Source organism: Callospermophilus lateralis, chromosome 4, assembly GCF_048772815.1.
Source record: "Callospermophilus lateralis isolate mCalLat2 chromosome 4, mCalLat2.hap1, whole genome shotgun sequence".
NCBI lineage: Eukaryota > Metazoa > Chordata > Mammalia > Rodentia > Sciuridae > Callospermophilus > Callospermophilus lateralis.
Window position 1 is genome coordinate 131,033,553 of NC_135308.1, and position 19,838 is coordinate 131,053,390.

Here is a 19,838-nt window from a genome sequence, read left to right on the forward strand (position 1 = left end):
CTGCTTTCTGAAGCATCCTTTAGAATGCTTGAACACATGTAGAGAAAGGGACTGGTGTCTTCTCTTAGAATGGACTGTAATCTTTCCAATTACCCATATCCTACCCTTTATTTAGATTTGAGCCAAAGCAAGCCTTCTCTAGTCATTCTGAGATAAACATTATTTTCTTAGATGAGATACTAGTAGAAACTACTACTGTTATTCACTAGTAGCTCCTCTCTTTTCAACTTCCCTTCTATAAGATCAAACACTAGTATACTGAGTACTCACGCATCTTCTATTTTACATATAAATTTAATTACATTCCTTCAAAAGCATGGATATTCAATAAAAATACTGGTTAATAAATATTCAGGTATGCTATAACTTCTTTTAATTTAACTATCTTAATCATTTCTACAATAACTCTATAATTGTGATATGATTTATTATTTATAGCCCCCTTTGCTCACTTGTGAATTTTATTGCACAGCCTGTAAGATAATTATGAAAATATCAATTATGTATATTTATGTAATATGTGTGTGTGTGTATATATATATATATATATATATATATATATATTCAGTTAGAATCTTATTTAAAAAAATGGGTTTCCAAAATCAAACAGCTAATAATTGTCTGTCTGAAATTTAGGAATGTGGGTCATTTTACTCTGATTCTAGTGTTTTTTCCACTACCATCTGCTGCATCAGAGAATATTTGTTCTGCATGGGTCCCCTGACCCTTCATTGTAGGTAAATGTCACCTTGTTAGTCACAAATACTCACTGCAGTGACAAAGTCCTAGATTTCAACTCTAGATTTCTACAACTCTGTTTCACAGACATAAGTCCAAAAAGACAAGAAAATGACAATTTGATGCTATTAGAATATTTGTTGATTAGATAATACTTAGTCTTTGATATTTTATCAGCTCTTTTCCTTCTTCATCATCATTATCCCCACCAATACCATATGAATACATATAATTTAATTAATAGATCTACTTTTAATGAAAATCAAACTGGATTTTTAAAAGTAAAAAAAATCAGAATTTTAAAAATAAGCATGATTTTTTAAATTAATGACTTATATGTTTGAAAGTTCTTTGATGTCATTGTGCCTGGAGAACTGTTTTTTCATATTAAATTGAAGAGATACTCAAATGCTAAACAATGTTTTTATTTCTACTTTCATTGAAAAGAATATAAAATTCTTTAGTATCATTTTTCACTTGGACTTTTATCTTATTACTGAAACTTGCTTTACTAGATATTCATTCATTTATTCATTGAACAGTATTTATTGAAAGCATGCTACATGCCAGGACATGTTTTAGGTGCTGAGATCACAATAGTTATTGAAAACAGACCCACACTTCTGCTTTTGAGGAGTTGACATTCTTTAGATGGACACACTACTAATGAAAATATTCTCTTAGAAGTCTGAGGTTGCCAAATTCGCAAACAGTTGGCATTATTCTGCATTGTCTAGCAAAATAGAGGATTAAATGAGTGAATAGAGCTTCTTACCAACTTAAATAAAAGGCCTTAAGCATAAGAGAAAGCTGTGTGTAAGTTATTAACATGTGCATCTATCAACCTGTGTCACTATTCAGCCAAGGGTCAGCCCATTGCTTCTTTCTTTACAATGAAGTAGTGATTGAAAACAACTGAGTATGGATAAATTCATTTCACATATGCAATTTGTTCTTGCCTCTTAATTTGTAACTACTTTAACAAAATAGAAGCTAAGTGGCCATGGTCACTGATATTTGTTCCCTCACATTAAGCCTTGAACATACTTCTGCATGTTTCCACATTGAACACATGTAGAGAAAGGGACTGGTGTCTTCTCATAGAATGGACTGTAATCTCTGTATATAGTAATCCCAGTGATTCAGGAGGCTGAAGCAGGAGAATCGTGAGTTCAAAGCCAGCCTCAGCAAGGGGAAGTGATAAGCAATTCAGAGATACTCTGTCTCTAAATAAAATACAAAATAGGGCTGGGGATTTGGTTCAGTGCTTTAGTACCCCTGAGTTTAATTCCTAGTACCAAAAAAAAGTAAAAGAAAAAAATCATTTAATATATATTTCTATTTCTATAATTGAATTCAGAATACAAAAGGAATTAATGCTCATTTTATTGAATATGCACAGAAAAAATTTCTAAATCAGAAAAGCTATTTTTGAATGTAGAAATTAAGTCAGCAAAGAGTCAAAGGACAGCAATGACTATTGAGCAGTAAGAAATATCTATTTTAGTTTAGAGTTATGAAACCAGAGAAGATTGATAATGACTCTTAGTGAACTATAGAAATACTTATAATAGAATATTTACCTTGATATTGTGGGTTCAATTAAAGATCCAGTTCTCATTTTCAACTGGTCAAGTTCAGCTCTCAGCTTTTCAATTTCTTCTGCTAGTCTTTCCTAAAAATTAAAAAGTGTTACTTAGATGATAATCATATGCCAATATTACCAACACTTAATTATGATAAGCCAAATTGATGTTTTTTTAAAGGGAAAATGACAAATATATTTTGATTAAAGATTATTAAACATGATAGTAAATTATGCCTGAATTTCCTCTCGTAATGAAAATACAAATAATAGAAATTAATAAAAAGTTACCTACATTACCTGGCATTTACTAGTCTTTCATCTCTGCAAATTTACAAAAGTATTAAAATCATGACCAGTTATGGAAATATCACTTCAAATACCTAGTAGAAAAAAAGTTGTTTCAAAAATTAAAAAAAAAAAAAGATACCATTTATGTAGTGAGCAAAGATTTTTGCTATTCTCTGAGGACTGATGGACATGTGGGTAAAGGAAAAGGTTGAATTAAAAGAACTAGCAGAAACCAATCATCACTTCAATAGAAAAGTTAACAACACAATTTTTGGCTTATTTTGTACAATTATTTGTACTTCTGATAATGTTCATTGGTTAAAATTATATATTTCAGTATAAAAATTTATGATAGAAGTTGTCATATTTCTTAGTTAAATGCTACAAAACCACTTAATTTTATATTAATGATTATAACTTTTATACTATTACAAATGTTTAAATGTATCCTTCAGATTTTCTAAGGCTGTTTTCCTGTTTCAGTGGCCAGTGTCTGCATTTTATTTGATTCATCCTTCTTTTCTCAACACTCTTAATCAAAATGTAGCCTTCACCATGTTCTTTTATCTGCCCTTGCAATTCAAAACCACTATCTCACTCCAAATTCTTCTGACTTTTCTCTTGAATTATCTTGCCAGTTTCAGTATTTTCCCTACATATTCTTTGGCTGGTCATATCATTTTTAAATATATGTATGGTAAAATAATTGCTTTGCTTAAAAATAGCCAATAGTTTCTTATTGAGTTCATTAATTCATTTGTTCATTATTTTCCAGAAAAAAAATGCATTGAATTCTTAAGATATAGAAGTATAATGACAGACTTCTTGCCCTCCTTTAATTTACCACACTAAATGTTTATTTTCCCCCCAAACAAACCCTAAATAAATGAAATGTGTTGGGGCATAGGATGTTATTAGGAAGAAAATGGAGTCATGAAATGACTTTCTTATAAAATTTTTGAGCAAAGACCTAAAGAAGGGTATGATAGTACAGAAAACAGGGGAAAATCTTAGGAAAGGCATTGCAGCTGGAAAGAGAAGCAGGTGTAATTGCCCCTAACTGGAAGAATATTTCATGAATTGGAGGACAAGTGTCCAGCGGGATGGGTTTGAGAAGTTAAGGAGAAAGATGAATATGGGGTGGATATAGAAAACTACCTTTGTGGGATTCAGAAAGGGTAGTTCTGAAAGGCATTGTAAACAATATGATGGTCTTTAGATTTTACTTTGATTGAGATAGGGAGCTGTTTTTTATTTACTCTGAGATAGGTAGAATTTTTGAGAGAAGTATGATTTTTCTGGTAGCTCTGCAAAGGACTGTTGAAAGGAAGTAGGAGACAGGAAAAAAAGAAGATTATTGGCAGTTTTAAGCTGGGTGAGGTGGTGCATGCCTATAATTCCAGAGGCTCAAGAGGCTGAGGAAGGAGGATCACGAGTTCAAAGCCAGCCTCAGCAAAAGTGGGACACTAAGCAACTCAGTGAGATCCTGTCTCTAAATAAAATATAAAATAGGACTGGGGATATGGCTCACTGGTTGAGTGCTCCTGCGTTCAATCCCTGTTACCCCACCCCACCCCTCCAAAAAAAGAAAAAAAATATTGGCAATATTCAAAAAATATTTATTAGAATATAATGGCTTGGACAAGAATGGGTTTGGGAGAGAATGGATAGATTTGACTAGCTTTTGATGGCAGAACTAAAAATTTGCCTATAATTGAACATGGAGTGAAACATAAAAACAGGGTTTAAGAATAACTCCAAATTTTCTAACTTCATTTACTAGAAGCAGTTGTACTTGTGATTAACTGAGAAGGTGTGTTAGGTGGTGTTGGTGTTTGGCTTATGTGTATAGGGGAGGATGTGGTAGAAGACTCAGATGTTACATTGAGAGATGTAGGTGTCCAAGTGTACATATTGAGTTATCACTATAATATACAAACTCCCTCAGGGAGTTAGAAAATGCTCAATTTGTAGGTGGTGTTTCAATCTATGAGATCAGGTTTACTTAAGGGGTTGACAGGGAAAATCTACAAGGATAGCTCAAGGGACTTCAAATTTTGAAGATAAGGATAATGAAGAAGAAATTTTAAAAAAGAGGTTGTGCATACAAGGGATATTCCAAAACGGACTGCGATTATAGTTGGTGGGGTGGAAATCTGAGCAATTATAGACATGGTCAGATTAGTGAATATGCTCAGCTATGGGGTATGATAGTACAGAAATGAGGTATGACCTGGGAATACCTTCTCTGAAGACTGGTATAAAAAAGAATGCAAGCTCAAAATCATTAATAATGTCGGTTGCTTGGGCAGATTGTGGAAGCTGTAATGCTTGGGTTGGTGGTGGGGAATGGGTTCTGGGGATCTTGCCAGGAGCACACAGAGCTTTGAATAACATTGCACAGCATATCAAGATCAAGTCCAAAATTTACAATCTGGTCAAACCTAGTTCTCTAAACACATACCACTCACAGCAAAGGTCTGATGATTTCTCTAATCAACCATCATTGGTTTTTCTGTGATGTTACATAAGCTTTATCTTGTACCTTGAATGCCCTACTCTTGCTAGTTGTCAAGATTCCATATGTATTTGAAATCTTACTATAATATCTCTTCTATATAGCCAATATCAACCATTCAGAAGGAATTAGATGCTATCTTCATGTGCCATATTATATTGCTCTAATATACCTATCAATCAGGAGACTGTCAACATCCTGATAATGGGGCCAAATGATTATTTTTAAATTAGCATGTATGGTGTCCTGTAGAATTGATCTGTCTTTTCTTTGTTCTTCCATGTTTTTCAATCCTTCTGCATTGCAATACTGTTTCTAGAACTTTGATCCTTCCCTCCTTTCCTTCTTTCCTTCCTTCCTCCCTTCCTTCCTCCTTCCTCCCTCTCTCCCTTTTCTTCTATTTATTTCCCTGCCTCTGTTCTTTCCTTTCTTTCATTTCCTTACTTCCCCTCATGTCTCCATCCATTCCTTTATCTCTCTTTCAGCACAAAATTATAGATCACTTCTTCAATTAGCAAGTTTAATTAACTAAGATTAATAAAGTATGAAAAGACACGTTACCAACTACAGCTTTTAAGATTTCACAATCTGGTCCTTAATCTTATGCTCAATATCCTACAACAGAAAGAATTGATTCCAAACTACTGTGCCCATTTTTATTTAAGGTCTCACACTCCTCACTTCTCCTCCCAAGCACCTATAGATCACATTGCATGCATGGTGTTGGAAAGGTTTGCAGCACAGTCCTCCCATTGCTTAATTCTTTAGTGGAGCCCCCCCTCCCTGAGGAATCCTCTACAGCAGCCTTGTATGGATCTTTCCTTCCCAGAGCTATCTTCATCCACTTCGTTCATTTGGCGCTTGGTATGTGCTACCCTGAATCCTCAATGGTTTATAAAGGGGTGTTCTCTCTTCAATTCGAATTTCACCTACTTTGGAACCAGGATCATGTTGGCAAATACATAACTTAGTACAATTATTATAAATAACTGGTATTTATATTTCTGCATAAACAATATCTCAAAAGTAGATACAAATTAGTTCATACATTTTTATTTCATTTGAGGCAGTCAAAAACCAGGACACTTTTGTAATGTTAGAAGCAAGATAGTTATTTTCTTTAAGGAAAGGAAAGAGGAGTGACTATAAGCTAACATGATGGGAGCTTCCAGAGTACTGATTTTTAGTGTGTTTGGATAGTAAAACTCATTTGATCTCTATATATACCTGTGAACTTCTCTACAGGTATAATACAAACATTAAAATTGTTTTCAAAAGATTACATCCTAAAATTATTTATTTTCAAATTTATTATACAACAAAACATTCATCAGTGTAAAATAGAAAAATAAGGAAAAAATGTATCCATAATACCTTATCATGTAAAGATTCTTCAAGATTCTTTCTGAAAGTTTCGGATTCTTGAATTAAAACATTCTATAAAAAAAGAGAAATTAGCAATAAATTAAGCAGAAAATATTCAAATATGTAGGTTAATGTTCTAACACTCAAAGATCTCCTTATATTCCTTCCTTGATGAATCTATTCTTGTTTTCTATGGAAGATTAATGGAATCTTTAAATTTGATATCTTAGCATTGTTGAGAAATATATTATTTATGTAGAAAATGTTATTTTGCAACGTTTGTATGGATAAATGGAACAAGTATTACCTTTTAAGCTATTTATTTTGCCTTTTGTCATAATACATGTAATCCCAGCTAGAAATTAGATATAATTAGTTAATTCTTCAAATGAGAAATAGTGAGTAACATGCTAAATATTAGCCAGGGATATTTTAAAGAATTCAGATAAACTAATTTTCAGTTTTGAAAGAAAGAAGAAATCATTAAGTCAAATTTTTAAAAGTTTACTTTTGGGACTTCTATTCCAACACATTTCATATTTCTAATAATAGTTATATTATTAGAGAAATAAAAAAAAAGTTATAGCAATTTAATAACTGATGTTACAAGTAGTAAAGAAATGAAAATAAACTGCATAGATAATTAAAAGAATCTTTGTCATAAAAATACTATGTTAAAAGCCTTGTACTTTTAGTACAACAAAACATGATTTAAAATAATGCATTGTTGCTGGGTATGGCGGTGCATGCCTGTAATCCCAGCTACTTGGAGGTTGAGGCAGGAGGATTCCAAATTCAAGGCCAGCCTTAGCAACTTGATGAGAACCTGTCTCAAAATAGAAAAATGAAAAATGCTTGAGAATGTAGCTCAGGGTTAAAGTACCTCTGGGTTTGTTCCTCAGGACTACAAAATAATAATAATAATAATAATAATAATAATAATAATAATTAATAATAATAATAATGCAGTCTCTTCGAAGTATTGAGTAAAATTCAACAAGAATGTACTAATTCCATATCAGCCATGTACTTGGAGTTGTTTGGGAGGGAGCACGCCTTACAGTTTTCTAGTGGGTAAATTAATGTTTCATTGAAACATTTTTCCTAATTTTTTTATGTGTCAGGAAAAATGTCAAGATAAAGTAGAGTTTGCATTCAAACTTAGTTTCCATAATGATTTATGCACCTGGGTTTTAACCCCTACCTTTGTTTATGCTCTGGAATTGGCAATCATCTCACATAACTTGCTGGTCTGGTAACTGCCAGCTATCAATGGGACACATAGTTGTGAATCAAATAGCAGACCTCACAGATAGATGAACCTTTTTTGAAACAATACATTTGAAAACATTGGGTTCTTAAACCCTCCAATGATATTGAAAAAAGTTCTGTTTGCAATACAGACTCTTGTACTGCAATTTTTATACTGGTAGTAGGTATCAGTCATTTGAGATACATGAGTTGTTGAAAGTCAGATCTCCATCTCCCAAGTGTTGAGTTTTGTCTTATCATTCTTTTTTTCACATACAAGGAAAAGATAAATAAAATATTTCATCATGAGAGCACAGCACATGTTAATACATTTGCCTCTTACAAACATGCTAATGTGAAAAACTTTTATGTCATGCAGCATTTTTTAATCACTTAAAAATTCATCATCATTGTTTACAGAAATGATTAATTCTCCTCTGAGAATATTTCAGGCATTCTTTAAATTAAAGAAAGCAAATGAATCATTTTGCTAATATGATGATTGCAGCAGCACATCAAGCAAACATGATCACAACATCGTTGCTAAATGTTCGTGAGATTCTAGTCGTCTGTGCTTTTACCTTCTCTTCCAGAGCAGCCATTCTTTCTTTTAAGTGTAGCTGTAGGCGTTCATTCGATTCAGTCAGAAGTCTGTCCACTGTATCAGATAATCTTTTGTTATGCTCCTCATTCATTTTCTCTCTTTGCCTAGCCTTACATTCAAGAAAAAGAAAAAAAAAGTTAATTTGATATGAAAATCATTTAAGAACTGCTCAAGCTTGATTTTATAGCTTTGCTAGCTTTAAACTGGATTTAATTTTGTCTATGTTGATTAAATTGGTAGAAACATTTTTTCCTTTAAATTTCACAGAGCACATCTGAAAGATTCTAAATATAACCCGTAATCAAGAAAATTTTTCTACTTAAATGTAGCCTATAAATCTATAAACAGATAGTTGGGAGTGGCTCATCGATGCACATACTCTTTGAAGTTCTTGATTCTTCTCTTCAAGTTGACCTTCTAGATGTCTCATACGTTCTTCAATATTTCCATGTCTCTCTTCAGCCTGTTGAGAAATATGAAGAATGCACGTGAAATGTAAGATGTGGTTAACTCTTTCTTCTAGATAAATTGAAATAAAATGTAAAGCAAGCTACTACCAACTGCAAACAGTTTTCAAAAAATAAACTTTCTTTAAACAGGCAGCTGAACAGCATTGCTTGAAATGTGTCAGCTACAAAGGCCTGTTACATCCAAGCATCAGCAAAACATTGGATTTATTTATGAGCAATGAAATCAGCCAAATGTAACATGCAGACTGTGCATGGTTTGAACACAAACCTGCCATTGTCCAATCTTAAGCTCCTGAAGCACTGAACTGCACAGATGGTCGATTATCAATAAATAAAAGTAACATAATTTTTATAAATGAAAAGAAAAAACTTAGATGGATTCTATTTAGCAATAGAAAGTAAAGTCCAGTAGGACTACCTTCCTACGTATGGAGATCATTTCTTGTAGTTTAGCTTCCATAACATATTGATAATCATCAGATGAGGTAGAAGAGGTTGGATCAGACTAACAAGTCAAGGAAAAGGAGAGGGACAAATTGAAAAATCAGAACTAAAGACACTGACACTGAACAGAACATAGCACAGAATGCTTAAAATAAAAGTGTGACAGCAAATTTAATACTTTAATAGACAGAATTTTATATGGAAAGAACTATACTGATATCTGGTGAACATAATGCAGTTGATGGTTATAAATGAAAAACAATGATATGCTCAAATAAAAAGCTGTGAACCTAAGGTTTGGAAGGTTAGTGATGGCTGCCAATGAAAGACTACTACAGAATGAATTAAAGCAACTCTGAAAAAGTGATGTAATATTTGGAATTATGGGAAACCAAACACTAGAATATGTCTCTGATAGATTGTTAAAGTGCTGTATTTTGGTTTGTTTATCACATTACTTAAATAATGATAACAATGTATCTAAATGCTGCGGAATATGCAAGGCAGTAATTCAGGTGTAATACATTTGGAACAAAATTTACTATAAACACTATTCTCTGGACATCAGGGACAAACCTAAACCATGGGGAGAATTATATTGTGAGTGTTCCCCAATTGAAGCAGGAATTAGTTACCTCAGGAGGCCAACTTACAAGATAACTTCTGGTCTCCCAATGCACATTGTAGTCATCCATCTAAAACCTAACTGCCTAAGCTCTAAGTTGAAATTTTAAAATTTCAAATTATTAAAAAGTCAGAATTTCAAAAACTCAAAATTATTGAAAGTCCTCAAATTATCAAGGTGTCAATATTGCTGTGAGGACAAGAATATTTATTTGTGAACTTTCCAAAATGACACCAAGGACCACTACAAAATTTTCTACATAGATTTGTTTCTATGGAAACAAAATTGTGCCCTAAAGTGAACAGGCAGCACAGAGTCTTTGTGAGCTAAAGTTTGCCCAGTGCTAAGGTTAGTTACATGCCTTGGAGGTGACTTGTCAGGTTATCAGAGTGCAGGGTGTTAACACATGTGGCATTGCTGATAGCTGAATTGTATTAGTATGTTAAGCACAAATTACATAGAAAATCACATCAACATTTAAGTCACAATTGCAAGTAAAGTAATTTTAACATCAACACAACCCTCTCTCAGGGCTATAAATTTTCACTCCAGATTATATTATCTTACTTTATATAAGTCCATTCTAAAATAACAAAATTTACTCTCTGCCAATAAAGACTATATGTATCTCATGCAGCAAATAAAACAGTAACCAATTCATTATCAAGTTCATATACATTTATTTATACTATTTTATGCAACAAATTCCAATTTAATCTATGTAATAAGCCTTTAATATTTCAAATTTGGTATGTTTATATAAATTGTAACTCAGTATTCATGTTTTGTAAGATTTTCCTTCTGATATTTTTATCTCATAAATGTGAAATGTCATGCACAAATAACAAATAAACAATTTCTTTCCTCACATCTTCCACAAATTTCTGAGCAAAAACAACACAGAAAGCTATAATGGTCCCCTAATGGAAAAACAATAGTTTTATAAATATCATTTAAGCTAGAGTTCTATTAAGAATACAGTTAATGAGTTCAGATTTTGTTGAAATTATATAATATAGATTTATTAAGTTGTATGTAATCTTGCAAAAGTATGTTTTAACAGGCAGTTAGAGGTATTGAAATTAATCAGATGACATGAATATTTCAATTTTCAAAACTATCTATTCAAAACTACAAGATTCTAAAACGTCCTGAAAGTCCTTAGAACTTCTGCCTGTTCCTGTCTTGACTTTGAACATATACCACACACTGTGAAAATTCACTTCAGACATGGATTCCTGCCATGTCTAAATTACAATGTTATAGCTGATACTTTTTATTGTTATTAAAAATGAACTCAAGATGAATTATGTCCTTGCTGAGGAAATATGCATTTGAATTAAGGAAGTAGGTATAAAATCATAGGGTTAGGAACCTGAAATCTTTAATTTCAGGTTCATTGTGAATAAACTTGCCAAAACTCAAGTTTGGTTTTATGCATAGCAGTTAATCAAGAATTCTGATTGGTAGGTAATAAAAGTAGAAAATAAGACACCAGTCAAATAAAATGTCTGACAGATTGCTAAAAGTTTTCAAAATATTAGCAGAGGGGAGCCTGCATCTAAGCTAGGCAAAAATATTTTTATTTTAGTAAGTAGTCAAAAGAGTAAGAAATTTTAAAAGAGACTATGCTGAACAATAATACTAAGAGGCTGAAAATATACTGCAATTGAAAAAAAATAATAAAGAAGGTTATAGGGATAGTCCCTAAAGCTGTTGAGAACAGAGGACAAGAAAATACAAGACTGTTGAAGCTATAAACTTTGGGAAAACACATGAAAAACTTTTCTTCCAATGTTATAAAAATGATATCATGTGAAATGTGTTCAGGAGAAAATTTCAGCACTGAAGGAGTTCACATACCAAAATAAGTCATTAATATAACAATTGCATATCTGAAATATGTTGTTGATTTAGAACCAGTCAGAAGAGAAGGTAGTAAAAAGGAGAAGAGGAAATTGTAGCATTAGAAGATTTTTTTAAAATTGTTGATGTACCTTTTTTTTATTAATTATTATATCAATTTATTTGATATAATTATTATATCAAATTATTTGATATAATTATTATATCAAACCCAGTGCCTCACACATGCTAGGTAAGTCCTCTGCCACTGAGCTACAACCCCAGCCCTAGCTTTATAAGATTTTTAAGAAGGTTAAAATTTTTCTGAAAGATAAGAAAAGGAAAAGAATGCAGAGAAAGTGGATATTGGGCAGTATTTTAGGCAGGTTTAAGCTGATTTTATATATATATAATATATATATATACACACACACACACACACACACACACACACACACACACATTCTAAAGAATTCTTAGGAACATTTTTGCCCTGTAACTCAAATATTATATTTTAAATTATGGTCTATTATCAGTCTTTAATAATCAGAGGCAATTTAAATTGTTTCCTTGTGGAAGATTATTGACTTTCTGGTATTTTAGTCAGGATAATATCAATGTAGTACTATTATACACTAAATTTTAAAAAGTTATTTTTCTTATGTAATCACTCACTTATCCCCCTCCCCTCTAAATAATGATATTTAAGAACTCTTTATGACGTGGGCACAGAGGTGCACACTTGTAATCCAAGTGGCTTGGGAGGCTGAGGCAGGAAGTTCAAAGCCATCCTCAGCAACTTAGCAAGGCCCTAAGTAACTCAGCAAGTCCCTGTCTCTAAATAGAATAGAAAAAGAGCTTGGGGTGTGGTTCCATGGTAAAGCACCCTGGGGTTCAATTCTTAGAACAACAACAAAAAAAAAACCTCTTTAAGAAAGTTACTTATGTTCCTCAAATAAAAAGCCAAGTTTACATATCTTAATCCATGCTATAGAAATTTAAAACAAGCATTTGCAAGAAAAACATAAAAATAGTAATATGTTTGGATAGCTTTATGTGATTTTTGGAAAGCTTTATAATTTAGGAAATATTTTCAAATTAAATGATAAGTTTGCCTTCTAACTACCCAGTGAACTTCCTTATTTTAACAAACAGGAAGATTAGCTGACTGTTCATCTTTAACTATTTACTTTCTCAAGAGAGTAGGTTTTGTGTGCCTTCTTTTCTATTTCTGTACCAATTGCTTCGGAAAACCCATAATGTCAGAATTTAAACTTAAAGTTCACATAACTATAGTACCCATTTATTGCTATGGCCTGAAAAAATTAGCAAACAGCAATGATTGTGTGAAAATATAAAATGTCTGTACAATTTTGAATGGCTAACAAAAGTCCAACATGCTATTAATAATAATAATCAGGATTTTTTTTCTAGTGAAATGTATGTACAGTTTGAAGTAATCCCATTTCCATTTGACTGTTAGGGGTCAGATTACTCTTTTTTATTATAAAGTTTTCAAAATTCTAAACTATAAAGATGTTGTAGAATCTATTGCCCAAAGTATGGTAGAAAACGTTGAAATCTTCAGATTATTATTAATTTTAATTTTCAGAAGAAATTACAAGTATAAAAACCACTTTTTTTTTGCTATCTAATGTTTTTTCCCTGCAGAATTCTATAACTTTTTGCTATCTAATGTTTTTTCCCTGCAGACTTCTATAACTTCCAATTTCTAGCAAGTTTTATCATTCTATAGTGTGAAAAAAATCAACATTGTATTTTATTTTGTAAACTTCTAATGACAACTTATGTGAAGCCTATTGTTATGTCTCATGTATATATATTTGAAACATTTAACATCACTGAGTGTTATCTCCATTATTCTATGTGTAAATATTACCATGGAAAATTAACTATGACAATAAAGTGAAATATTGTTTGTTTTATTAATGTTTAAGTTGGCAAAAGAGTTATTACATTTGTACCCATGGTCACTGATGTCAGCATAAGTAATATACATGCAATAAGAAAAAATTCATTAAGTAAGAGAATAACACCATAAATATCAATAAAATTGACTTTTCTAGGGCCTAAAGAAAATCTTTACATATTCCATTTTGAGCGACAATTGTTGCTACACTTATATCCAGGTGGACCTACTAATTGTTTTAATGCGGTACCTTTGTTAGGGCTGCAATTCTCTGAGCCAGTTCAGCCTCTACTTCAGGTAAGGTTTCAGCTTTTCTCATAGTCTGCTGCAACTTTTGCTCAGCCAGCTCGAGACGCTCTTGTAGCTGTCTGTTTTTCTCTTCCATCTGAAATAAGAATGGTAAAAGAGGCACTTAAAGGGTCAGAGTTAATATAGCAAATATAGTCATTATGGGCTTTACATTTCATCCATTAATCTAGACTTAAAATCAGCCACTAACACACTTAAATGTGCTAAGTGATGATTATCATCATGCTTTCATCTATTACTTATCCACTTTCCTTAATAAAATTCAGCATATTAAAAACAATAGAAAATCTCTTACCCTTGGCAGCAAAAAGAAAAGAAACTGCTAATGAGTATAAGCTGGAACAAATGGCATACAACTCAGTATTAAGACATCAGATGTATCATGATAACAAATTAGGAAAATCACCCCATTAGTCTGGAGTTGGGACAGGGAATGTAGTTTGAGAACTGAGTCCTGGCTCTAGAGATGAGACTGACAAGCTTTCTGTAAAGGGCTTGACAGTAAATATTTTGGCTTTGTGTATCAAATGATCTCTGTTCCAACTCCTCAAGTCTGCTGTTGTAACACAAAAGCAGTCATAAACATGATTAAGTTATTATACATGGCTGCGTTCCAATAAACCTTTATTTACACTTGCAGGCAGCCAAACAGATTTGGCCCATGGACCATAGTTTGCCTACTCTTGCTCTGGATCCCAATATACTTCATTATTGTTCTGGCATTACCAGATGTGTAACATTGGGAAACTTTAATGTCTTTGCTCCTTCATGTATTCAGTGTAAAAACCATTTCTACTTCAGAGGTGGTAGTTAGAATAAAATCATACAAACATGTAAACGGTTTAGCACAATTTCTGATTAACATGCAGATTAAAAGTCAATAATGTTAATTATTTTTTATCATTATAAAGACAATTTTATTTTTCTAACAAGTGAACGGTATACTGGAAATCACATTTTGCTTTTCATTAGCTTTATTCTAGATGTTAGAGCATGTTTGGCCAATCATCTGCCAAGATTCACTCTATTTTACTTACTTTGTGTTTTGTGAGAATGGTGAGAACACACACATGGACCAGAACAAAACCAAGACAGAGATACTGAACCTGCCGTAGGATGGCTTCTTTATTTGCCAGCTCATTTTCCAGTTTATCATTCATGTCATGTATGGAGGTAGATTCTCTCTGAGCACTGAGGTAACGCTTCTCAAGAGTAGTGATTCTTTCTTCCATGTCTTCCTTCTGTGCCATAGCCTATAATTAAAATTTAAAAATCAAGTAATTCACAGATAGCTTAATGTGTTGTTTTTATGTAAATAAAATTATAAGGCATAAAAGTATGGTTTTATTGGAGTAAAGACATTCTTTTTATGGAAGTAATACAAGGTTTTATCCGAATTTCTCCCATTTATTTATCTGAAGTCATTTATATCCTTTATTAACTACAATGATCAAAACATAAATTAGGTAGGTGGAAGTTACAGTGAGGCTGCATTTTTTACAATAGCTGCTATCATTGAATAAAGTGTTTATTTTGTGTTGATTGTGGAAGAAGTTCATAGTGGGAAAGCACAAGTTTTGAAGCCAGGCTGATCCTATTTCTTAGAGCTAGAGTGGGAGGGTGGTAAGTAGGCCTTGGGCCAGTCACTTTATCTCACTAAGCCTTAGGGTCCTCATCTGGGAAAAGTGAGGGTAATAAGAACTTTTCCACAGGTAGTTATGGGAAATTAGAGAAATCAAATATAATGTACTAGTAATCACTTTCACAGGTGGTTGGTCCTTCTGAAGTCCTTATTAAACCAGGGCTATGGAACTTGAGAAGTTAACCTTTCAGACATATTTTAGTTACCCTTCACAGTAGACTGAGTGCCCTGTGTGTGTGTGTGTGTGTGTGTGTGTGTGTGTGTGTAAGTGCACACAAAAAGCCTGATGAATCCAGAAAGGCAGCCTGAGGAGGGGCTCTGCTCAGCTCAATGGTCTTCTCAACACTGTCACCTCCTACTGTCTTGCACCTGGCATTTCACACATTTATATTGCCTACTTGGCTCTGAAAACGTTTGTGTTTGCAATCTCAACTCAAAGAGGGATGACAAGATTTTTTTTTTCCCATGGAACTCTTTGAGCTGAAAAAGAGTAATTCTGTTTTAGAAGAATTTCCTGTGAAAGGAGACCACTGTATCCATTAAAAGAAATTCCCAATAAAAGAAGACCTGGCATTAGAGGATTGATGTCTTTCCTCTAACTGGGCTCTCTGTCACCTACATTCATAGACTATTCATACTAAGGACTTATTTTTAAATGGGTGACAAAAAAGGTGGAGCTAGAGGCATCAGGCTCTTTCTGAGGTGACACTAGATTAGGTAAGTACGAAGTGGATATGTAAGTGCTAAAATGAAAGGGAAATACCTAAACCTCTGGAACCAAGAGAATGAAGAAATATCAGAATGAGAAACAGTTCAAGAAATAGACCTGGTGATTTCAAAGAAATCCTAGTGATTCCTCAAAGGTGGTATAGAAGAGAGGTTAAACTTCATCTACTTTATAAATTCCCTGACTTTGGGTTGTGGGAAGGAATGAAAAGGAGGCAGGTATCCATGGACTATTGATTTATATAAAGTTGTATCACCTGAGCTGGAGTGAATCTACCGCTTCACAGATGGTCTCTTTCAGAAAGAGTAGTTAATGTTTTAGTCCATATTCTAACCCCATTCATGCATTCTGACATTTACTTATTATATAAACTTATAAGTGTCAGTGCTCTTAGCAAAGATGTTTTTGGGTACCTATTATGCTTACTAGTTGTGTACAAAGTAAGAAGAGAGCAGTGAACAAAGCAAAACAAAACTCCCAGTCCTCAAGCATCTTTATATATAGGTATGGAAGGAGTAAGATGATGTACAAGCAAATCTGTAAAATGTATATTGTGCCAGGAAGAGGAAGTGCTGTGGGATAAATAAATGAAAAAAGAGGGCGAGTGTGTATGTGTAAATAGCAAGGTAAGAGAATACTTCCTTGAGAAGACAATATTAGAGCAAATGGCAGGGTGATAAGAAGATGCAACTTAATAGGTCCTGCTTGCAGAGGAGGTCACCTTTAATGAGTGGGCTAATGACAGAAGGGATGAACTACAAAAGATCAGGAGGGAGGTAAAAGAAACTGTACATGTCTTTTAGGCCACTTTAAGGATTTTGATATCACTATAAGTAAAAAAGTAACCATTGAAGAGTTTTAAGCAGAAAGGTAGCATGAGTTAATGAATGCATAAGCAGGCTACTTTGGTTATGGGGTATAGACTAAGGTGAGCCAAAGTCTGAAGCAGAAAGACTAGAAAAGAGACTATTATAATAATCCATGGGAGAAAGTATTTGTGTGGAACAAGGAAGAGCTATGACAGTTGTGAGAAGAGGTCATGTAATGGATACATTGGGAATTTAGAGGTACTAGCATTTATCACTGATGCAAATAATAGTGTCTGTGTCAAAGAGGGATACCAGGGACAGCTCCAAGACTTTTGGCAAGAGCAACAACAATGATGGGCAAGTAAGACTTCAGGTGAGTCAGGTGTGTTGGGGAAATAGCAAGAAAACGGTTTTGAAGATGTTAATTTTGTGACACCACTTAGAATTCTATACAATCATCTAGAAATCGGGAAAGCAAGACCAGCTGGAGATACAAAGTGGGAGTCAGAAGGCCATGGAAGGCTTTAGAGTCATGAGACTAACATGAATTTACTAGGGTGGATTGAGAAGGGAAGGGATTCTGAGGTTGGGTAGGGAAAGGACTCAGTAAAGGACTCTTGAGATGAGGACAGGGAGTAAATATGGAGGAAATTCAGGAGAAAGTAGTGTTTTTCTTTAGTTCAGTGAAGACATGCTCTAGAGAAGGAAGAGCGGTAAGGTGATAAAGTGATTCAAAGTACTGAGAACTGACCCCTTCACTCAGTAACACAGAGGTCAATAGAAACTTTTATAAGGGCAGTTTTTATGAACCATGGAGTCATAAGTATGGTGAAATGGGTGCAAGAGAGAATGGGGGAAAGAGAATTAAGTACAGAGAATAGAGTCACTACATTAACAACTGGTTAAGCACCTACAAACAATATAAAAAGATAAAAACACATGATTTAAAAGAGTATGAAAAATAGAAGAGGGTAAAAGTCACAAAAGTTTCTCACAGAGAGAGAAATAATTTTCTTTTCAATTGAGAGAAAATAATTGATTCTAAACTTCGACGTTAGCAGGTAAGATGATTTGGCAGTGTTACAAATAAAACATCTCCTTGTATCTTTTGTAGTAACTTTAAAGTTCTTTCTTTTTTGTCAATGATAAAGCAATGTTAATTCCAGAAAGAACTGAATATATAGAAAAAGAAAGGTTACGTTATACATATGTATAACATTCACACATTTACTTCACATTCATAGACACAGAACCAAAATAAGAGGGAATGATTTAAAGTAACGTCTTTGAGTATTCTTAAATGCTAAGATTATAGAAAGTCGTGATTCATTCCCACACACAGTTATTTAAAATTAAAAGCCTGAATTTTTAAAAATTCATTAAAGCTTCAGAAAGTCTTTATTGTATCTGAGACTTGACACCCAAAATTTCCTTCCATACATATTTAAAGTGTTGTTGATGAAGTAAACTATTTTTGCTTTGCTGAATAAGTACATAACTAATATAATGTGACCCAAATTATGGTCTTTTGAGAAGTAAAGATTTCACACCATTAGAGGAAATTATGGAAATAGCTTCCCAGAGGCAGTGTTCAGGAAGCAAAGACCAAGAGTGTTATGAATCACTTACCTCCCGAATGTCCCTTTGATATTTAGTGTTCATTTCTTCTGTTTTAATGAGATCTTTTCTTGCTGTCTCTGCTTCCTGTTCCACCTCTCCCACTCGGGAAGAAAGGGCTGCTAAACGTTCTTTCATTTGGGCCATTTCATAGTTTTGCTTTTCAAGCAATTCTTGTAGTTCAACTATTTGACTGGTTTCATCTGTTGAGTCTATAGAGCCATTGGACAAACGCTGCAGAAATAGAACAAGATAGGGCACTTAGGATGTTCTTTATCCTCAAATTAAAAAAAAAATGGAAATAAATAGTGAAATTGATATAGCTTTCATACTGACAAAAAGTTTTGGAGAAAAAGCAAGTTTCTGAGAAAATAGTTAATTGATATTAAAATATGAAGGTAAATCAGTAAATTTCAAAAAGGTGAACAGAAGCATTTGACTACATACATACACATATATATTTGTGTATATACTTGTGTTTGTATACATATATAAAGTAGCACAAATCACATGTAATAAATAACTGGCTTTTTATAGTAACAATAATTATATATTTATTATTAATATATATTTTATTGAGATAATAATATATTATTTTTTAATAGGTAGGGACACAGAAACTGTAATATTTTAAATTTTTATTCAAAATCCTTTGTAAATTTCCAAAACTTACTTTGAATGACACACAGAAAAGGACATAGATGATTTTTTTTTGGAAATGGTGATTCTGACCACACGGGGAAAATTGTATAGCATTCTTGATTTGTGTATCGTTAGTAACAAACATTATGTGTGCACACGATCCACAAGAGGGCAGTTAAAAGGATTAAAAGCTTTGAGACTGACATTTCTGCTTTTAGAAAGGTCCTCCAGAAGCCAGTGGACCCCTGTCTTCACAAGTGTACAGCACAGGCTAGTATCCAAAACATATAGGAAATCAAACTCAACAGCAAACAAGCAAATAAACCTATTACACAACTGGCAAAGGACCTGAAAAGACATTACTCAAAAGAAGACATACGAATGGCCAGAAGATAAATGAAAAGAATGTTCAACTTCACAAATTCA

General features: G+C 33.1%; 1 protein-coding gene across 27 annotated transcripts in view; it reads right to left on the bottom strand.

Moving 5' to 3' along the window:
- Positions 1 to 19,838, bottom strand: part of Ppfia2 (PPFI scaffold protein A2) — a 448,465-nt gene that overhangs the window by 89,420 nt on the left and 339,207 nt on the right. For 26 of the 27 annotated variants that reach the window (XM_076853182.1, XM_076853164.1, XM_076853162.1 and 23 more), the window contains 7 exons: positions 18,783 to 19,004; positions 15,082 to 15,228; positions 13,917 to 14,051; positions 8,732 to 8,815; positions 8,330 to 8,461; positions 6,507 to 6,569; positions 2,322 to 2,413 (listed from right to left, as the gene is read on the bottom strand). In XM_076853182.1, coding sequence (XP_076709297.1) covers positions 2,322 to 2,413; positions 6,507 to 6,569; positions 8,330 to 8,461; positions 8,732 to 8,815; positions 13,917 to 14,051; positions 15,082 to 15,228; positions 18,783 to 19,004 — 875 coding nt within the window. Of the gene's footprint in view, positions 1 to 2,321; positions 2,414 to 6,506; positions 6,570 to 8,329; positions 8,462 to 8,731; positions 8,816 to 13,916; positions 14,052 to 15,081; positions 15,229 to 18,782; positions 19,005 to 19,838 lie in introns of those variants that run through there. The other variant, XM_076853183.1, reaches the window with a different exon arrangement.